At 40.1% G+C, this 22,633-nt stretch overlaps 2 protein-coding genes across 11 annotated transcripts in view; one reads left to right on the top strand and one right to left on the bottom strand.

Annotated features, from left to right (window-relative positions):
* The window catches only part of EEF1B2 (eukaryotic translation elongation factor 1 beta 2), a 954,602-nt gene that overhangs the window by 786,123 nt on the left and 145,846 nt on the right, over window positions 1–22,633 (top strand). The window contains exon 1 of one of the 7 annotated variants that reach the window (XM_050750904.1): window positions 3,452–3,461. The exons of the other annotated variants lie outside the window; for them this stretch is intronic. The gene's annotated coding sequence lies outside the window, so the exon portion shown is untranslated. Of the gene's footprint in view, window positions 1–3,451; window positions 3,462–22,633 lie in introns of those variants that run through there. 7 annotated transcript variants of the gene reach the window in all.
* INO80D (INO80 complex subunit D) overlaps window positions 5,535–22,633 on the bottom strand; it is a 93,905-nt gene continuing 76,806 nt past the window's right edge. For all 4 annotated transcript variants that reach the window (XM_050750813.1, XM_050750809.1, XM_050750812.1 and 1 more), the window contains 3 exons: window positions 21,582–21,799; window positions 19,070–19,227; window positions 5,535–17,321 (listed from right to left, as the gene is read on the bottom strand). In XM_050750813.1, the coding sequence (XP_050606770.1) occupies window positions 16,156–17,321; window positions 19,070–19,227; window positions 21,582–21,799 (1,542 nt within the window). In that variant the 3' untranslated portion in view covers window positions 5,535–16,155. The remainder of the gene's footprint in view (window positions 17,322–19,069; window positions 19,228–21,581; window positions 21,800–22,633) is intronic.

The raw sequence follows: 22,633 nt of genomic DNA, 5'->3' as shown, positions 1-22,633 counted from the left end.
AAACTGAAGAAGAGAGGGGATAAATGATCTGCCTGAGATCACACAGCTTGGAGTCAAGATTAGAACCTAGGAAGTCTGGCTCCCAAAGCCACAGCCTTAACCAACTGCTATACTGCTTCTCACTAGACCCCCCTCAGTCTCTTCAGAGTACTAACTTCATTCAGTAATATTTACTATGTGCTGATACTGGGAAGCAGGCTGTGCTAGGGACTGAGCTTTTTGGAATTAAGGAAGTAGATACTGGAGCATACCTTCCAGAAGGGGACACAAACAAGAAGTCATTACAATGAGAGTGAGGGGGAGGCAAGAGAACATGCTTAGGCACTTACAAAGTCAGGGTTGGGGAAGGGGCTGACTTTCCCTCTCAGAGAGCATCGGGGAGGAGAGCTAGCCTGATAGCACTGGAATACTAGCTCCATAATTTGCTAGCTGGGAGACTCTGGAAACATTATTTAAGGTCTCTTTTTGGGCCTAAAATAAAATAAAATAAAATAAAAATAGATAACAGAGCTGTTCCCCCAAATTGTTCTTAGCTTTTTTCCTTGATTGTTTACAGCTGGCTTCAACATTCAATTCTATGCCCACAGCCTCCCCATCTGTACCTCCGGCTTGGGCCTCTCTTCTGAGTGCTAGCGGAAGGGGAGCTGGCCATCTCCCTCTGGCCCCTGATCCCAGCTCACACTATGTGTACTCAGAACCCACTGGCCCTCTCCAAACTGTAAAGTGTTCACAGCCATGCTGCCCACTTCCGTCGCTGGCACACCGCTCTTCCAGAAACCCAGGGGTGAAATATCTTTGCTCTTTCCTTTCCCCTGCCCCTTACATCTTTATCACTGTTTCCAAGTTGTTTTGATTTCCCCTTTCCTTCACATTTTTACTTCCACAAGTAGGTGCGACTTCATTGTCTAGCCTGACTACTGCAGTAGCCCTCTCCCAAATCATGTCACGGCAATCTTACCTTGATCATGAGGAAAGATTAGATTTCCTGAGTGCCCGCTGATCATCACTCCCATTCCAGCCTTCCACACTCCTTATGCTGTCACGCATTAGCTTCTCTGCTCCTCACCACTCTCCCTCACACTACACTCCAGACAACCTGAACTGCTCAGTGTCCTTACACAAACCACAAGGTATCCTAACTGCTCATGTTGCTTGCTTCACCTGGAACACCTCCTCCATTTCTGAATGTCCAAACACTGCCCATCTGTGGATGTCCTGTTCAGATCACTCGACTCAGGGCTGGGTGCAGTGACTCACGCCTGTAATCTCAGCACTTCAGAGGCTGAGTTGGGCGGATTGCTTGACATCAGGAGTTCGAGATCACTCTCCTCTAGAAAATTTGCTCTCACCTTTGGTTGCAAATTCTGTCTTCCTGACTTGAGCTTACACAGCATTTTATCATTCTACTAGGCAGCTGACGGGGTCTTTCTTGTTTGCACAGATGGTTATGCAACACTCTCCTGCTAGGTGGCAGAATCCTTTGAGGGTAGAATCCAGCTGTGATTCATTTTCATGTGTCTCACTGTCCCTAATACAAACTGCCCAGAAAAAATATAACTCAGTGTATACAAATGAATGGAAGGTCAGAAAGACAGAGAAAACTGGAAAGATGGGAGAAACAGCAATAGCATACTACCATGAGGCCGACTGAAATTTCAGGGCGCTAAGTGATGAGCACCATCTTTCCATCACAGGGATTTGAAGTAGGAAAAATAACTGACTATAGTCACAACATGTTAAAGAGGCCTTTTCCAAGAAGACATTTCTGTGAAAGGAACAAAATAACATCACTGGTATGGTCTGACGTGTCTCAATTCATGTGCTGGAAACTTAATCCCCAGTGCAAGTGTTGAGAGGTGGGACATTTTAGGAGAGTTTAAGTCATGAGGGCTGTGCCCTGATGAATGGATTAATGCCACTGTACAAGGGTTTGATGAGGAAGTTTGTCCCTCTTTGCCTTTCTGCCCTCTGCCAGGTGAGAACACAGTATTATTCCCCTATGGAGGACACAGTGTCCAAGGCACCATCTCAGGAGCAGCCCTCACCAGATGCTGGCGCCTTGATCGTGGTCTTCCCAGCCTCTGTAACGGTCAGAAATAAATTTTGGTTCTTTATAAATTACTCAGTCTCTGGTACTGTGATAGCAGCACAAAACAGGCTAAGAAAATCACCTTAATGTTTAGACCCACATATTGATGGAATGCAAGTACAAATTAATGCAAGTACAAATTAATGCAAGTAAGGTTTTTAAATAATACAGACTTTAAAAAAACAAAAAAGCAAGCAAACAAACAAACAAAAAAGAGAAACAGGCTTCACTTTGTTGCCCAGGATGGTCTTGAAGTCCTGTGCTCAAGCAATTATCCTGCCTCAGCCTCCCAAAGGTGCTAGGATTACAGGTGTGAGCCACCATGCCCAGCCAATACAGGCTTTTAAAAGAATTATTGTTAGGCCAGGCATAGTGGCTCACGCCTGTATTCCCAGCACTTTGGGAGGTCGTGGGCAGATCATCTGAGGTCATGAGTTTGAGACCAGCCTGGCCAACATGGCAAAGCCCCATCTCTACTAAAAATACAAAAAAATTAGCTGGGCATGGTGGCACACACCTGTAGTCCCAGCTACTCGGGAGGCTAAGGCAGGAGAATTGCTTGAACCCAGGAGGCGGAGGTTACAGTGAGCTGAGATCACGCCAACTGTACTGCACTCTAGCCTGGGAGACAGAACAAGACTCTGTCTCCAAAAAAAAAGAAAAAAATTATTGTTAGATCTTAATGAGGCAGAAGAAAGAACAAGGAGGTGGACATATACTAAAGAAGGGGAATTAATAAAAATATATTATCTTCTAAACTCCAATTTTTGCTTCCACTCACAATCCACAGGATCTCAGCATTACCCCTTTAAAGATGTTGCCTCAACTCAAATATTACACTAACAGGCTTGTCTCCTAAGGCTACTATTTTTTTCTTAATCAAGAATTTAGCCAGCATAATCTCAAAAGTTTGTGCAGAGATTTAAAAAGGAAGCAGCCTTAAGTAGAAAATAACAAAAGAGCTTAAAATCAGCTACCATATAACTGAAGAAACAGAACGATCCATTTCAAGCATTATCCTCTATACCTTGTCAATCTCCAGTACAGAGAAATGGAAAAAGTTCTGTGACTGTGGCCATTTTACTAGTACAGTGGCCATCTGCCTCTAGCCTCAAAATGTCAACTTCTTTTAGAGAAACAAAGCACAACTTTAGAATGTACCTTAAACATGCCTGGGTTAGAGACCAAGGAAAACAAGTTCAATTGCTCCACAAAAATTTTTAAAAAATTGGTGGGCATGGTGACTCACGCTTGTAATCCCAGAAATTTGGGAGCCCAAGGCAGGCTGATCGCTTGAGCCTAGTTGAGACCAGCCTGGGCAACACGGTGAAACTCTGTCTCTACAAAAAAACCCACAAAAACTAGCCGGGGGTGGTGGCACATACCTATGGTCCCAGCTACTTGGGAGGCTGAGGTGGGAAGATCACGTGAGCCCAGGAGGTCGAGGCTGAAGTGAGCTAAGATGGCACCACTGCACTTGCCTAGGTGACAGAGTGAGAATAGCTTGAGCCTGGGAGGTGGAGGTTGCAGTGAGCAGAGATCACACTATTGCACTCCATCCTGGGCTACAGAACGAGACTCTGTCTCAAATAAAAAAAGGTCACTAATTTTTGTATGTGAATTTTTGCCTCTATGTATACAACAAAACTATTTACACTAGAGCTTCCCTCAGCAACAAGAGATAGCATTAGAAAGTTGAAAAACAATTCCAAGTAAATAGTTGTTAGTATCTGCGTTAGGCTGTTCTTACATTGCTATAAAGAAATACCTGAAGCTAAGGGTGGCGGCTCATGCCTGTAATCCCAGCACTTTGGGAAGCTGAGGCAGGAGGATTGCTTGAGCCCAGGAGTTCAAGACCAACCTAGGCAACACAGGGAGACTCCGTCTCTACAAAAAAATAAACAAAATTAGCCAGGTGTGGTGGCATGTGCCTGTAGTCCCAGCTACTCAGAAGGCTGAGATGGGAGGATCGCTTGAGCCCAAGATATCGAGGCTGCAGTGAGCCATGATGATGCTACTGCATTCCAGCCTGGGCAAGAGAGTGAGACCACAAGGCGGAAGGTAAAGGGGGAGCAGGCACATCACATGACAGGAGCAAAAGCAAAAGAGAAGGGTGGGCGGGGGGTGTGTGCCACACACTCTTAAACAATCAGATCTCGTGAGAACTCAACTATCGGCAGGACAGCACCAAGACATGAGGGATCTGCCCCCATGACCCAAACACCTCCCACCAGGTCTCACCTCCAACATTGTGGATTACATTTCAACTTGAGATTGGGGTGAAAACATTCAAACTACATCAATGCCTTAAAGAACAAGAGTGTCCCAGCACTTTGGGAGGTCAAGGTGGGAGAACTGCTTGAACCCAAGAGTTCAAGACCAGTCTGTGCAATATGGTGAGACCCCATCTCTACAAAAAATAAAAGGAAAATTAAGGGCTGGGCATGGTGGCTTATGCCTATAATACCTACACTTTGGGAGGACTGAGGCAGGAGGATCGCTTGAGCCCAGGAGTTCAAGACCAGCCTGGGCAACATGGCAAGACTCTATCTCTAAAAAACAGATTTAAAAAAAAAAAAAATAGCCAGGTGGGGCGGCACATGCCTGTGGTCCCAGCTACTTAGGAGGCTGAGGTGGGAGGAGAGCTCAAGTCAGGGAGGTTGAGGCTGCAGTGAGCCATGATTACACCACTGCACTCCGGCTTGGGTGACAGAGCAAGATGCTGTTTCTAAAAAAAAAAGTTTCTTCCAGTTTTCTATTGCTTTTAAATTTTGGCTATAACACACGAAGTTGTTCTTGTATTTGTGAAGCTACGAAAATGAAGACAGAAGAGGCTTCTGATTTAAAGAAATAGAAATTGGCTTGTAAGACTTCCATTATAGCATGTAACAATTTCAGCCGGGCGCGGTGGCTCACGCCTGTAATCCCAGCACTTTGGGAGGCCGAGGTGGGCGGATCACAAGGTCAGGAGATCGAGACCACGGTGAAACCCCGTCTCTACTAAAAATACAAAAAATTAGCCCGGCGCGGTGGCGGGTGCCTGTAGTCCCAGCTACTCGGGAGGCTGAGGCAAGAGAATGGCGTGTACCCAGGAGACGGAGCTTGCAGTGAGCCGAGATCGCACCACTGCACTCCAGCCTGGGGGACAGAGCAAGATTCCATCTCAAAAAAAAAAAAAAAATTCAAATGCAACTTCTGGTTGAACTTCAAGGCTGGATACCCTATCAAAAATCACTTTGGATAGTATTTGATTGATCCACAGTTATTACAAATATTAATTATTGTTAGTTCAACCATAAAAATCATGAATATATCTGCCTAGAGTTATTGGTGAAATACAAAATATTAAAAAATACTGTATTCAAATAAAGGCAGAAAAATACTTACCCTGGATTTGCAGCTTCCATCAATATCCCAGCAAAGAAAATTAAACTAAAAACAAGGCTACTTCACAGCAAGATTTATTAATACATCCAAAAGAAAGAAAGAAAAATGATTTTGTCACACTATATACAGATAATACATACAGTGTTTCATACACATATTACATCAGTTTTTACACAAGAAAAATATACATAAAAATGTAAACTTTTGTATACAAAAACCCTTAAACAAATTAAACAAGGACCAGATAACAAAAGGAGACCAATTCATTATTATTTCATCAAATTTTTTAAAACAGTAATACAGTACATTCATTGAGATATATATGGAAAATGTGAGCCATCTCTTCTTGTTTAAAGGGAAATTACAAACCAAAAGCCAATCGCCTCCCGAAACGTGGTCTCCCCCAGCAGTGCCGCACCCAATGCCACAAGTATGCCTCTCCACTAGAACTGGGGGCTCTTACCAAAACCTGCCCATCTCCTCATCTTGCTCCTACAGTCTGTGCAGAAACAAGTGGCTCCTAACTTTTGTGCATATAATTAAATTCGCAGCCACTATGAACACAAATACAGAGGAGAGATTCTCAGTTTGTAAGTTCCCTTTAAGCAGCTTTTATATTTTTGTATTTATTTTTAATGCATGGCCTGTTAAACATACTTGTGTGCCAAGGTGAATGAGAACACTGAAAAAGAAGGGCTTTGAGAACCGCTAGTCCTTGCTACCGTGCAGTTTCTTTGTTAGAAGAGATTTTAAAACCGTCCAACCTGTCTCATTTGCTGGTTTCAAATAAGCTACCTCACCTTTGATTTCCCACTGCAACTTGGTTTCGACTTACACTTCAGTACTCTAGTTGTTAGTACCATACAATTGCCAAGAGGCTTTTTGTTAAAGGCTACTTCTGATATCAGGTTCCAGCTAAGCTACTCAGTAAAATGGCTCAAACCCCAGCCTCTCTATTTTAGTCTTCAGGAGTACTCTTACTTTACTGTTTTTTAACATCTTACAATTTAGGATTGTCCATCTAACCCTCCTCTCTCTGCAAGTTCTTGAGATGTAATCTGCTGCCAACTCTTCACAAAATAAAATAATATTTAATAGTTCTTCCTTAATAGTCTTGCATTCAGTGTGTCAAATTGATGTACTAATGAAAAATACCTGAAACCATAGGGAATAAGAATTAAATCTATTTCAAGCACATGCAACTTGGAACTCAAAAAAAAAAAAAAAAAAAAAAAAAAGAAAAAGAAAAGAAAAGAAAGAAAGAAAAAAGAGTTTGGGAGGGCCCTTAACTAAAATGTGCTTAAGACAGCTTCATGAGAGAGCTGCCTTCCTTCAAATTTGAATTTTGAACAAGGCAAAATAACAATTAGGTGATATATTTCCCTGCAGCATGAGAGTAGTTAACTTCCTCCAGGCAAAATGATCTCAATAATCATTATTTATTAATGAAAGGAGGAGGCAAATTGGTGAATTAAGTTGATCTAGGAGATGGCGGATGACATACACTAATGGAAATACTAGGATCGCTTTATAAGTGAAATAAACAGTCTGGTCTGTGGAACATCTCCACTTCAAGAGAGAGGAAAAATGCACAAAGCTCCTCAAGTGAATCTCCAGCTCTTTCTTACTCTCATGGGACAGATGGCATTTTTAAAATGACAGTCTCCCTTTCAGTTAAGAAAAACACAACAATAAAAGGAAAAGGAAGATAAATAAATAGTGTGTGGATGTCTTTAGATGAGACTTTAAATGTTCTTTAAATACCTTTTGATAATGTATTTTAAATCATTACATACAACTGCCACTGCAGTGACAATATTCCAGTAGGGGCAGCATTTTGCTAAATGTAAAAGATTGCCATTTAAAACTCATACATATACATGTGTATATACAGTTATATCAACACTATTTATATACATATATATCTAGAGAGCAATATTTCATTGCCTTTGAATATCTATATATCTACTCCCACAATATATACTAGAGACATACTGTGTGAGTACATATGAAAGCATATGTACACATGCTCTGACATGTATATATACACTGTTGTCTGTGTGTGCATAAGAGCTTTAAAGGCACAATATATAGGGATGCAAGTTTTCTAGAGAGCTGCAGCAAAGTTAATACAGAATGTCACAAACTGAGAAAAGTCAAAAGGAAATATAGCAGAATTCATCACACAGGAATTCATCAAAGCAGTTTCATCATGAGAAAAATGAGTTAGTTACAGAATTCAAGAGGCTTACATGTGACCTTGTATGCTTTCCATTAAAATGTAAATGAAGTTATGATTAAACTACAAAGCAAATAAAAATATGTAAATGACAAATTAATGACAGTAAGTGTGGACATAAACCTAACACTAATATCAATCATAAAATCATAATTATGTTCTCTTGTAATTTAAGTAAAATGCCCCCACATTATTGAGGTAAAACTTTCAAATTTATTTTATTTGAAGGTTGGCTTTCTGTTTGTTTTTGAGACAAAGATGAATGCCCAATTCTCAAAATTACTATTGATAATATTACCAAAACTTGTGTCTTCTGGGAAAATTTGAGAGATAAAGATCTTTCAAAGAAAACAGAGAAGTCGACGAAATATGCTTAAGCCAAAAGTTTCTGGCTAGAAAAGACAGAATTAAGGAGAAAAAAACCACAATGATGTGTGATTTCTTTTTCTTTTTAAGTGATGAGAGACTGACCAGTAGAAGGTGGTGAAGATGAATAGTGGAACTGGCAAGTAAGAATTGTTCAGACAGGCATTCATTGTGTAATATCCATAAACAAGACTATAATCCAAAGGACTTCCATTTTACTGTTCTGATGATGTATTCTAGACTGTCACCTTCTCTGGCTTACAGAATAATCCAGAACTTTCCATAGACTTTAATCTTGCTTAACAAAGGCTGTTTACCTATTATACACACACATTTTTAAGGGAAATATATGTATATAGCTTTATCTATACACACACATATACATACGTGTATATATAGATTTATACAAATGTATAAATAAACATAATACTTTTCAATCTTTCCATTGACAAGGCAAGTTCACATTCAGCAAAGTGCCACCACATCCCATATACACATCTCTGTACAGATATACACATAAGGGTCTGTTTTCACCCTTCAATCGGGAGAATTTTTTCTAGCAAATCCCATTAACCAGCAACTGAAGGGAGAAATGGCACCAGTACAAACTCCCTTCTTTCATTTGCATGCATATGTACAAGAAATATGCAGATTAAAAAAAATCCCAAAACAAGAGTGAATGAAACCAGGAGATGCTGCAAAAATACAACTGTAGAAAAGAACAGCATATAGAGCTTTCCTAGGTCTTCACTATATCTAAGATGAAGTAAATGATGCTCAAGAGACAACTACAAATTCAGGTATATTATCAGAAGTTGTTTTGACATATTTTGAAGTACATGATTTTTTAAGTATTAAAAATAAATGTCATTGGAACATTTAATAACAACTCTAATTTTGACTATTTTAGACCACCAGATACTCCAGTAATAAATGTATAGCAAAATAACACCTTAAAACTCAAAATAAAGGGGTGTATTTTCTTTTTAATTCCATATGAATCAGGGGTAGCACAATTTTTCCTATAGCTAAAATATGGGGATGGGAGCACTCTTAATAAATAACAGCAGAACTGAGTAAAAGTTTTTTGAAAAATTTTGGAAATGAAATCACCCCAGCTTTGAAATATGCACGGTGAAATGATCCCACCAACTCCTTAAACAAAGCAGCCCCTTCCAAAAATTCTTTATGAAAGGCCTATACTTTTTCTTAACTTCACCAAGAAAAGATGATCAACAATATTTTCTTACTCAGAATATAAAGAAATCTATAATAAACATAAAAAAGGTTCAACAGATCTCTGGTCCCATCACCACAATAGATAAACACAGCTCATGTCTGGGGCTGTCTGTCTCCCTCTCTTATTTTTATGCTCAAAAGTGAGAGGCTGATCTTAGAACCTCTATTTCTCATGTCATTTTATGAACATAGCATAATATAAGTTAATCCAAAGGTTAACATAAAATGCACATGATATCAGAGCTAGCCTTTTAACATAAGATAACATAATGATTAATTTGGTGTATTTATACAACAGAGACAATGAGAAAGTAACTCCAATACCCTCAACTAAATAAATCATGTTTCTACAATACATTCGGTTACCTTTATCTATTTTTATATAAGCACACATTCATATCTCTCACACACGTGCCCCCAATGTATATTTTTGCATGTGTGTAAAAAATACAGACATATACATGCACACGAGTAATTTAATTCTATTTTAAAGTCACAGTGGGAATTCCTTAGTGAGGAGGGATAAAAAGTTCCTGAATAAGACACTGAGAACATCTAGATTTATTATTTTCTCTATTTTACTTCCCAACTTACAGAATAAACTGTAAATTAAAGAATAAATCCATAGGAAATAAAAGAGGTCTTAAAAACTTAGTTTACAAATTCCAGCTACAGTAGTTGGAGTTTTACTTGATCTATGTATTTCTATGTACCCTGTAACTAAGCTTCTAGCCATCTTATGTAAACCACAGATCATTTACTAAACAACATGATTCTCAACAGTTCTAGGAACAGTTATAAATGGTCTAAAGGTGTTCTACATTTTGAGGCCCCAGGATATCCTTTTATTTTATATATCTGCAAGGTAGCAAAGGATAGCTATACACCTTGACACGGCAGAGATCCAGTGTAAAAAGGTGCTTCACTAGTTTGTTTTGTCAAAAAAAAAAAAAAAAAAAAAAAAAGATCATATATATTTAGCTATTAAACACATAGGCAACATAATTCATTACACTCAATACAGCTTTAGTATAAAACTTATAATTTATGAGGTGATGTTAATAGCATAAATTAATATACCTTTTCTCTTAAAATCTACAATAAGTATTCTGAAAGCTCATTGGGGAAGGAAATTTTTAAATAAAAGTTTTAAAGCTGTGCATGATGGGAAAGGATTCTGTATTCTGAAGCTGAGATGAGAGCCTGGAGGAGAAAGGAAAAAGTTCTATGCAAGACACTGTGGGCTACAAAACCAAAAGTTTCCTCTTTCTTCCGCTCTCTTCAATGATGAGTCACCTTTAGTTTCTTTTAAAACTATTTTCTTATTTTAAAAACTGCCCTAATTTCCACAAGGAATCCCTGAGACATACTCAATACTATACAGTGAAAAGAACTATCACTGTTGAGAGGAACAGATTCAACCCTTCCAAACAGATGAAGACAATGTCAACAAGTGTCAGACTTCCCATCATTTCAGCACTAATCCACTGTAGCCAACTGTACCTTAATGATGCAGGTTGGAGTCATTTCAGGGCAAATCAGTCTATTCCCCTAAGTAAAAGCAATGGTGTGGCATTTAGCTGCATTGGAGCCTTCTGCACTGCGTGTTGAAAATTTTTCCAAGGGGAACTTTGGGTGCATATAGAGCTTACTTCAGTGGTCCCCAGCTTTAAAAACAAACAAAAACAAGCAAACGAAGAAAAAAGAAACAAGTGAAAGAAGAGGATTCTATGCCTCTTCGGCCGGGATGGGTACAGATCATGTGTGCATGTGCATTCTTCAGGACTGTAGTGGGCAGAGGCAAGCAGGCGGAAGAGAAGATGGAAAGCCGTGCTGCCCTATGGAGCTCACTGAGAGTTAGATAGATTTTTCTCTTATACGAGTATTGTTCTAAACTTTAGGTCACTCAAAACTGCGTTCAAAGTAGCCAAACATCCCCAGTATTGGGGAACATAGGGTAAAAAAAGTCATACCCAATTTGCTTGCTCTCTCTCTGAAACGTCACATTTCCTCTTATTAGCTCTGTATCACAGTGCAGAGAAAAACTAACAAAAAGATAAGGGCTGAAGTGAAAACAGAATTTTTGCTATGTAGAAATAAGGCTCCCTAAGTTTGACGCACAAATAACTGCAGCGTTAATGGCACTGTTTATTAGAAGAGACAGAACTATTCATTAAAGTTTGATGTTTTCTTTCCTAATTCATTAGTCAGGGAGAAATGCTTAACAGATATCCAAACATGTCTTTCACTGGCATTTCATTACAAATTATTGTATTTAAAACGTTACTTTAATCTACTAAACATGATTTTGGTTTCCTCCAGAATATAGGAAAATTTATAAAGATATTAAGACATTATTAAACTGTTTAGCTTTTCTACAGAAAGCCAGTGAAGATTCAGTTAATGTATTGGGAGGGGGGAAACATCTATGTTCTTTCATGTAAATATATATATAACTCTCCACCCCCAAGAAATATATTTTTTTGTCAGGAAAAATATCCTGAGAACAATGTAAATACTGGTAATAAAAGAGATACAAATGAAGACTGTTCAGTATGACTAACTTTTCTTTCAAGGAATCCTCTAAATTGCCTCATTAAACTGGAGAGTTCTTTAGAAGACCATAATATTAGATTTCTATATATACCAGATTAAGAAGAGAATTTTAAAAGAAGTCTAAAAGAAAGATGAAGAAACTGAAAACTAATTTTTAATGAATTTCAAACCTCTTAGTAAGTTTAGTGTTAATATACTCATCTTTTTGCAATACCAACCCATAGCGACCTTCTGAACTAACCTGGAGGAGAGGAGATTGCCTTACACGTGCACTGCCGACTGATGGCGCCCACTGACCATCACCAGCACCCCTAGGATGCCAAGGCACGGGAAAGATGGCGGGCAAGCACCGGCGGACTGACCACACGACATTTACTAGATATGCTCAAATTCTAATCCACTTTATAAAAACAGAATGGTACAGGTCAACGGAAAGGTCAATTCTTTCATGTAAGAAAAGTGTATGGACAGGGCACCTCCGTGCAGCACAAACATGGTTTCCTTCCTCATCAAAGAGCTGTCTTTGCTACTGTGGACTGTGATCACAGATTGAGAACAAGCTCTGATAAGGAAGAGCTTTAGTGTCAGTCACAGAAAATGATGATTCTTAACTTTCAGATGAGAGACTGGGCTTATTTTAAAAATAAATCTTATAAATAATTATTTGGCAAAGATAAAGTATTAGCTTTCTTTAGCCTTAAGACACTAAAGACAGTAACACCAATTTTAAGGAAAAAAAAAACCAATAACCTCACTTTCCAACTTGCTCCCTATGCCTACTATTTGTTTCTGGTTATAGTCTTCTCATAGAGGGACACTAGACACACCACACTGCCTGCCAACATGAAATTGCTCAGGAAGTCATTTATAAAGCAGTTATATCACACATGGTAGGTTACCAGAGAAAATAATCCTTTGCTGTCTAAGCTATGTGACGATAATTAGAAAATTTTTCCATTGCATAGTCTGTCACTTGGTGGGTTAAGTATAATTGCTACTTACTATTATGAGTTGTTTACTAGCTACATAACCTACCCAGATGTGCAAATTGCTAAGCCATTTTTACAGAAGAAAAAACAATGTCTTAAGTACTTTAATTAAAATAATATTAATAATTATGTAGAGAGAGTAGAGAAAGCCCATCTTTTCTTCTGATGCTACTGATCACAGCCAGTGAATATCACACATTAGAATGGAATTCAGATTCTCAGAGAACAGAATGTATCCATTAACTGCAGCAACTTTGTAAATTAAATCACAGTAACACAATCTAACTGGCCTTTATAAATAGTCCCAAAGAACTGCAGAAACAGAGTGAAGCTTCTTTGCCACTATTTCTCATGGGTTTAACACTAGAATAACAGCTAGTTTCTACCTATGTGGGACCTTATATAAGATTTGTTTTTGATTCCAGTATTGCCTTATGATAGCATAAGAGCTACCTTAAAAGATACTAATTTTCATATTTCTGGAGTAAAAGACACTTCATTCCTTTCTATACATATTAATAGCAAAGTTACTACTAATAGACAAGAATGGCTCTATTAACTAAAAGAAAAACACAGATCTCTCTGGGCTTATAGATGTTCTCCTCTCTTCCAAAAAGGGACTCATAAGAAACAGCAAGAGCAAAGCAAATTGCAAACTTTGATATCTGTTTTGAACTAGATAAAACAGAGGAGAAGTTTGTTGTTGATAATTCCTCAACCACTTTCCTCAGCTTTCATCATGGGCATCCAAACGAAAATGTATTTACTCAAAGTTTTTGGTGTGAAGCTGTAACTAGCAACATTCCTGATAATTTCATGCCTCCTTACTAGAAAGCAGAGAAGGGCTTTTAAATGCACATAAAACAGAAAATTGCAAACAATAAAATGTGCAACTTACTGCAAACTCAGCTTTGTATCATAACTGAAGAATTTCAAGCAGCTAACATGAGGGACAAAAAGATAGAAAAAGTTCAAATCGACTACCCACGACTTTCCCTTCGCTGTCAAAGGGCTGATGAGGAAGTCAATGTGCTGCTCTGCGACAACCTTTAAATACACAATGGAGACTAAACTGAATTGCTGGGAATGGATAGTTACCTAGTGATGCTTACGATGGGTTGTGAAAATAGTTTAACAAACTAAATGACATTTTTGAGCAGAGGTAACTACTCGTGACCACTTCATTACAGTACATTAAAATAAAAAAGCTTACTAATATAGATTCACAGGTGAGAAATATTCAAATTATCTGTCCTCACCATTCAGAATAGAAATTTATGGTGATACCAAATATAATTTTGCTTTATGACATAAGTTATAATTTAGAAATTTTGCACTCTGCAAAAAAGGCAAAGCTATTAAAAATAAATCTTCCAATCAATTACCATGATTTTAAAAAAACTAAATATATTACAAACATATTTTTGGCCCACAAAAAGAAACATCAATAAATACAAAATAGGGCATATAATGATTTCATACAGTCATGTGACATTTCCCCTCCATAACCTCAGGCACGTGGTATCTGCATAATGCCTACTGATCACCATCATTCCTTTAAAAAGCAGAGAAAGAAAAGCTTTCAAAAGAAGGGACTGGTTAGAACTAGCATGGCATAAAGAGAATACATACAGGAAGTAGGAAAATACATCCAATCGTTACCTATTAGAAAGGAATTAAGATCAAATATTCCCTGACAAATGAATTACTGAACCACATCAATAGGTATGTTCTCTCTACTTAACTTTTAAAATATATATATATGTGAATTAGACTAGACTCAGGTATAAATAGCCAATGGTATCTCAAGGGACAGTGAAACTACTCAGCAAAAGCAGAGTAGAGATGCCTTTAAAATCTAGTTCCACCCTTCTCTGGGGGGAAATAAAAGGTAGGCAAGAAACCTCACAAATTCATTTCATAGTCACGAACTCCCTAAACTACCCAATATGATTTTTAACCCTAAAATCCTGGATTTTAAAAACATTTCCCAAAACTATTTTCAAATTTACTTAAACCCAAGTACTTAAATTATTTTAAAAGTACCAAAGGGCAAATAAAATTTATGTCTAATTTCCATACTCTGCTTTGAAAGAAACTTTAAAATGTGTATCCTTCAGATATCACACATCACTTCACAACTGGTACACTGATTCTACAAGTGTCTGCAACATGTTACAAATCTTACCAAAGAATCACTACTGTAAACATGAAAAATTCAAAAGCAAAAGATGGATCAAGGAGTTCACAGATCCCATCTTTTCAAATCTATCTGACCTATCCTGCTTTTTCACATCAAAATATTTTCTTTAATTACATCTTGCAAATGTATTCCATGAGAGAGAGATTTAGAAACATATGTCTGAAAAGACAAAGTGACCATCAGGTCCCAGAACCCCAGGAGTCTGCAGTCGTCCCACGCAAGCTTTTCAGGACATGCCTACCTCACTGACAGGAATCCAAGCTTTCTATGTTCTGTTTCTTCTTGGGCTAACTTTTAGCAGAAAAAGGTTGTGCTATTCACACGACCAGCCCACCACCCTCCCTATTCAGGAAACTTGAGGAAAAGAAGGACCAACCTTATTAGGATTGTGAGATGTAGGAGAGGAGAAAAGTAAGAGTCTTATACTCATTACAGAGGGGGAAAAAAACAAACAAACAAAATGCAAACTAATGGGACAGCCGCTTCCTGCACTGCACAAAAACACACGTGTGGGCACACGCATACTCACAGGCAGTCAAAAGACACATTTTTTTCTTTTAGTTAAACATGATCACAATTAGGAATGGAATCCTGGCCTCACTGTGGTGTTTAGCAGTTGGTGCTAAGTCAGTCTTGACCTGCCACACACCATTTGCTATCTCTTATACAGGAACTCAATTAATAAGATCATTCTATCTAGAACCACCTATGTAAAAACCTGGCAATAGAATGGAAAGCATTGATCTGAATACTAGGAAATAGTAAAGGGCACTGGTATTCTGAGGTATCTTCCACTTCTAGGACTTGCTGCTAAAAATCAATCCTATCCAGTCACTGTGCTGAACCACTAAGGAAACCACTGGGGCGGAGTGGGCCTGCCAGGAGGGAATGAGCACCAGTGCTAAGAAGCACATGTGAACACTGTAGCGAGGTCCACTGCAGGGCCACTCATTGAACTGGGAAGGGGGGTGCCCCTCTAATCCCCATCTGTTATATCTTCTTTCGGAAAAGGGGAGAGGGGTGCTAAAGAGGAAACAAACATAGAAAACACTGGGTTCCCCACCTGCCTGCAAACACACAGACACCCTCAGTTAGGGGAGGGAAAGGGAGAAGATGCATTATTGGTACTTGTAGCTGTGGCACCTGTTACTGTGAAGCCTGTAGGAGGGGCTATAGAGCTGTGGCTGGGCTGCAGGTCCTTAGGAATGCCACTGTGAGAACTCAGCTGGTGGCCGAAGGCTGCGCTGAACTGAGGGAGTTGCTGCTTGGGAGAGGTGGAGGCCATTAGTTCAGCAGAAGGCCCCATGCCACTGAAGCTGGTCTGTGGTAACCCCGGAAGCACACTGGAGCTGCTGGGGGTCACGGTGGCGAAGGCAGGCTGTGTGGTCTCTGAGTTCGAAGTGGTGGGTGGTGTGGATAGGGAAGTGGAAAGAAGATGTCCATCTGCGCCGAGAAGGTTGCTAAATGGAGAGGGGTCTCCAAGGTTGACGGGGAGATTGCCCCAGTGAGTTCTGGGGTTTACCACGCCTCCAAGTGGCACCTCAAGTTGGGTTGGGAGCAAGTGCTGCGCCATGATGGGCATCTCTGCTGAAAAGGTAGCTGCCATATTATCACCAGAGTACGATGTTGTGTGGGGAGAGGTGATATGGTCACTGTAGGGAGACGGCACATGCTCACTATCATAATGGCTTCCATGGGGCGAGGAGTGGGAGTGATCACTGCTGTATTGCTGTCGTGAGGTGATTAGGTCATCTGCCTTGCTCAGCAGCTGGGCAGGATGTGGCCTCTGGGAGGCATGGCTGCCGTCATGAAGTCCATGAAACTGTCCTGGGAAGGCTCTCTCCCCAAGTGCACTCTGGCTGATCAGAGTGGCAGAAGTAAGGCCAACGTTGGCTGGGGCAGAGAACTGCCCCTGGATCTGCCCTGCCAGGGGTGTAGGTGGGTTTGACAAGGTAGCAGAACGGAGCAGGTTCTCATCCAGCTCTAGACTAGAAAAATTATCATGTACTATACGCCCATTCAATAGCTCCCCTAGGTCTGTGTTCACCTCTCGGCTCAAGGATTGTATTCCTGAAGCTCCAGTACCTGTGGAGAACACCCCTATTCCTCTATCTGACAACTCCTGGACTGGCACACCATCTGACTGGGCAAGGACCCCAATGGTACTCAGGCACTCGAGAGAAGTTACAGCCTGCAAGGCCCGTTCAAGCTCCTCAGCCTCTTCGGTAGTTGGGAGGAGGTCTCCATTCTTCCCTGAGTCAACAAAAGCCATCAATAATCAGTAGAGCTTTTACCAGTCCTACATCACAAAAATCATACATTTGAATTATTGTAAACAATATTCTATTTAAAAAGAGTCCCTCTTGAAAAGAAAAGTTTCCAAGATTTGGATTGGAGGGAAAAAGTGAAATAATGATCTGCAGGACAGGGTCTAAAACGTCAGCTGTCTACGAACTTGAATCACCATCTTCAGTTGATTTACTGAAAACCATCTCAAAAGCCATCTTATCAAAGTACTAAATTCTTAGGAACTCTAAGGATTACAAATGTAAAACTCACGGTAACTATGTGATTATACATGTTTTTTACCTAAAATTATATTATTGTCATTAACATAGAAAACATATAATATCAACTTGGATTTGAGACAAAAGGCTGTGTAGAACACGTCCACCTTGCCTGTTCTACTCCTGACTCTCCCAGCTGGAGGGCAGCTGTGGAAGGTTAAAACACAGAAACTCATGCATCTATTTTAGCACAACACTAAGCACTCAGTTCATTTCATGGGTTATCTTTCAAAATGCTTTTGCTTTACTCTCTAATCCTTCCCCCTCATTCTTTTCCCATTTCTTACTAATTTTCATAAAATGGAAGCCCATGGACCTACTTTGATTTCATTTCTAATATTCAAAAAATCTATTGTTAGGAACTTGATTAATCACCATGGAAATATTTGATTTTTAATGGTGAAAGACACATTCTAAGAGTATAAAAGATTTCCCCTGAAAGCATGGGGGAACTGGCAGATTAAGCAAACTTTATTTTGGAAAAGTGCACTTCAGTTGAAGTACAGGGTGGGGTATAAAACTAGGGCAAGTTCTAAAAGACTTCAAAACTCATGTTCGGCTGGGCGCAGTGGCTCATGCCTGTAATCCCAGCATTTTGGGAGGCCAAGGCAGGTGGATCACCTGAGGTCAAGAGTTCAAGACCAGCCTGACCAACATAGTGAAACCCCGTCTCTACTAAAAATACAAAAATTAGCTGGGTGTGGTGGCAGATACCTGTAATCCCAGCTACTCGGGAGGCTGAGGCAGAAGAATCGCTGGAACATGGGAGGCAGAGGTTGCAATGAGCTGAGATGGCGCCACTACATTCCAGCCTGAGTGACAGAGCAAGACTCCGTCTCAAAAAACAAACAAACAAACAGACTTCATGTTCAAGATGTCTTTGTTCAAAAATAAAGTAAAAGTATTCACAAAGTTGGGCCGGGTGTGGTGGCCCATGTCTGTAATCCCAGCACTTTGGGAGGCCAAGCAGGTGGATCACTTGAGGCCAGGAGTTCAAGACCAGTCTGGCCAACATGGCGAAATCCCACCTCTACTAAAAGTATAAAAATTAGCCAGCCGTGGTGGCACATGCCTGTATCCCAGCTACTCAGGAGGCTGAGGCAGAAGAATCGCTTGACCCCAGGAGGCAGAAGCTGCAGTGAGCCAAGGTCTTGCCACTGCACTCCAGCCTGGGCGACAGAGTGAGACTCTGTCTCCAAAAATAAAAGAAACAAGTTATAAACCTAGTCACCAAATTACGAGTTGGTTAAACAAACTGCACATTCCTTATCTTCTGAAAGGGGTAAAATAGCTGCAGTGGTATTATATTTCCTATCTACAGTGAAAGACATTACATGTGAGGAGGAGTATGACAAATACATCTCAAAACACTATTTCTTTTCTTATAAACTTATTTTTAAAACCAGTTTCCTTGAGCCAAAATATGGACTATACCTTCAAAAAAATCAAAATCTTGTAAGTCATCAGGTAGCCGTGGCAGGACGTCTGAAAAGTCCTCCTGGTTCAATTCCAAGTCATGTGGAATGTCAGTGATCTCATTGGCAATGTCGTCCGGCAACTCATCAGCACTCAGCTCTGGCGTGGATGGGCTCCTGGGAAAGAGGACACTGTTGGTCCCATAACTCCCTCTTTATCTTCACATCAATACCACCAAGCCAAGTTCATTCAACATGAAAAGAAGCTAATGTCAGGCAGGGCACAGTGGCTCACGCCTGTAATCCCAGCACTTTGGGAGGCCAAGGTGAGAGGATCACTTGAGGCCATGAGTTTGAGACCAGCCTGGTCAACATGGCAAAACCTTATCTCTACTAAGAATACAAAAATTAACTGGGCGTGGTGGTGCACACCTGTAATCCCAGCTACTCAGGAGGCTAAGGCATGAGAATCGCTTGAACCTAGGAGGTGGAGGTTGCAGTGAGCTGAGATCATGCTACTGCACTCCAGCCTGGGCAACAGGGCAGGACTCTGTCTCAAAAAAAAAACAAAAACAAAATAAAAAAACAAGCTAATGTCTTTTAGGTTTTTTTTAAAAAGGTCAGAAAGCCCTGGCAGGTCTTGAACCCAAGCACAGGGATTAGACAGATGGAAAGTAAGGAAGTAACCACTTGAGCTAAAGCCAATCCTAATGTCTTCTAGGTTTTTTTTTAGACAGAGTTTCGCTCTTGTTGCCCAGGTTGGAGTGCAATGGCGTGATCTCGGCTCACTGCAACCTCCGCTTCCTGGGTTCAAGAGATTTTTCTGTCTCAGCCTTCCAAGTAGTTGGGATTACAAGTGCCCACTACTATGCCAAGCTAATTTTTTTTTTTTTTTTTTCCAGTAGAGACGGGGTTTCACCATGTTGGCCAGGCTGGTCTCAAATTCCTGATCTCAGGTGATCCACCCACCTCAGCCTCCCAAAGTGTTGGGATTACAGATATGAGCCACCATGCCTGGCCTTTTTTTTTTTTTTTTTTTGAGGCGGAGTCTTGCTGTCGCCCAGGCTAGCGTGCAATGGCACGATCTCAGCTCACTGCAACCTCCACCTCCCATGTTCCAGCTATTCTTCTGCCTCAGCCTCCGGAGTAGCTGGGATTACAGATGCCCACTACCACGCCTGGCTAATTTTTGTACTTTTAGTAGAGATGGGGGTTTCACCATCTTGGCCAAGCTGGTCTTGAACTCCTGACCTCATGATCCACCTGCCTCTGCCTCCCAAAGTGCTGGGATTACAGGCGTGAGTCACCACACCTGGCCCTAGGTTTTTTATACTCACCAGAAACATGAGAAATTCTTTTTTTTTTTTTTTTTTTTTTTTTTTTTTAAATTTATTTATTATTATTATACTTTAAGTTGTAGGGTACATGTGCATAACGTGCAGGTTTGTTACATATGTATACTTGTGCCATGTTGGTGTGCTGCACCCATCAACTCGTCATTTACATCAGGTATAACTCCCAATGCAATCCCTCCCCCCTCCCGAAACATGAGAAATTCTAACTTACAGTGTCTCCTCCCCCACTTTAAAAGAAGGAAATCTGAAAGTAGAATCACTGCAAAAATACAGGCCTTACCATATGCAGTCACGTATTTCTGCAACCTTCACCCATGTATTAAGAGGCAACAACAACTACTAGGTAATACTTTTACTTCAAATTTGTACAGTGAATCACAATTTGGTGTATCAAGTGTGTCTTAATGCTTTTTAGAAGAATTTCAAATCTGGTCGAAATAATAATTTTAGAAATGAAATTAGCAACAGGTAAAATTGAAATGCTTAGCTAAAACAAAAGCTTCATTCTCCTGGTCAAAATGTTTAACCCTGCCAAAATAAATAATGCCTCATATTTTTGATGGAATACTTCTGTTGGAACATATATGGAATTTCTGCTAAAATTTTTTAAAGTTAGAGGCCAGGTGCGGTGGCTCATGCCTGTATTCCCAGCGCTTTGGGAGGCCGAGGTGGGTGGATCACTTGAGGTCAAGAGTCTGAGACTAGCCTGGCCAACATGGTGAAACCCTGTCTCTACTAAAAATACAAAAATCAGCTGGGCGTGATGCCACATGACTGTAATCCCAGACTAGGGTGGCTGAGGCAGGAGAATTGCTTGAACCCTGGAGGCAGAGGTTGCAGTGAGCCGAGATCGCGCCACTGCACTTAGCCTGGGCGACAGAGCAAGACTTGGTCTCAAGAAAAAAAAAAAATGTTTTTTAAGTTGACAGTATACAATTAAACCCAATTTCAGCATCTGTTCTCTTTATTGTAAGCAAAAGCTTAATTTTAGATGAAATATAGCCAGATACAGGTAAAATCTAAAATTTATACCAAACACTATTTTAAAAATCTAGGCTGATATATTAAATGGCTTCTGTAGCCTAGTGACAGCTTTACAATAACCACATGAAGCTAGATGTTCTGAGAAGAATCAGAAGATGTAAAGAAAAATTAGGTGCCAGTGGCAACACCGACCGGATCTGAGAGGCCTCCACTGGCAGTGAGACGCTGGCGGGCATGCTGAGGTTCCCTTGGGGGACTGCAGGGGGAATGGGTTTTTGGGGTCGACGAGGTCCACGCCTTCTCTTCTTCTTGTGTTTTTTGGTTAGTGCAGGAGGCTTGGTTTTTTTCCTGGGTTTCCTCTGCTGCTGGTGCTGAACTTTACGGGAGTTATCTCCTCTCAAGAAATTATCCTTTGGAATGAATAATGTGGAGGAAAATTTTTTGTGAATGTAGAAAGGCACGAAGAGCAGCAGGCATAAAATATTAGTGGAGCACATATTCATTACTGAAGTACTGACCACAATTCTTTTTTTTTTTTTCCCCTGTAAGGAAACAACCAAGTGAAAAAGGAAAATAACCACAAAGTAGATGAAGTTGTTCTATTGCTGAAGTACGCAGAAAATACTCCCTTTCACATGTCAAGCAGCACAGCCAAAACCAGGAACAGTATATAAGATAAAAATCTATGTCTAGATAAGTCTTTTAAAAGCTCTTTAATAAGTCTAAAACAAAAATTCTAAGTGATAAGAAAGTACCGCATCACTGGCAACGTTTTTTTCTTTCTTAGTGGCATATAAAACAGTGGGGTTTGCAATTGATGTCACCTTTAATTAATTCCCTAATAACTCTTATAGCTAAATAAAGATTTTAGACCATAGTAGTTTAAGACTAATAACTATCACTAGCATCAAAAAATGGAAAAGAAAGAATAAAATTGAAGTATAAATTCAGGAAATCTAAAACAGGTTTAATCCTACTCAACTTCACACAGAACAGCCCGTGACTGATACCTGCCTTGCTCGCCTCCAGAGAGCCAGAGTCCCCGCTCCCTGAGGCTTTCCTAATGCCAGCTGTTCTTTTACCTAGCTTCAGTGCACAGTGAAATACTACTCACTCCCAACTTTTGTCTCATTCTACCTCCATGTCAAGGCAATGCACTCACCATCTGTCATAGGATCTTACAAACGTGGAATCCCACGTTCTGCCTGACAGCTGGGACTTCCTGCAGCTGGAGTCTCTTACCA

This window comes from Macaca thibetana, chromosome 12, assembly GCF_024542745.1.
Source record: "Macaca thibetana thibetana isolate TM-01 chromosome 12, ASM2454274v1, whole genome shotgun sequence".
Lineage (NCBI taxonomy): Eukaryota > Metazoa > Chordata > Mammalia > Primates > Cercopithecidae > Macaca > Macaca thibetana.
The sequence above is the reverse complement of the archived record's forward strand: the minus strand, read 5'-3'. Positions and strand labels throughout refer to the sequence as shown.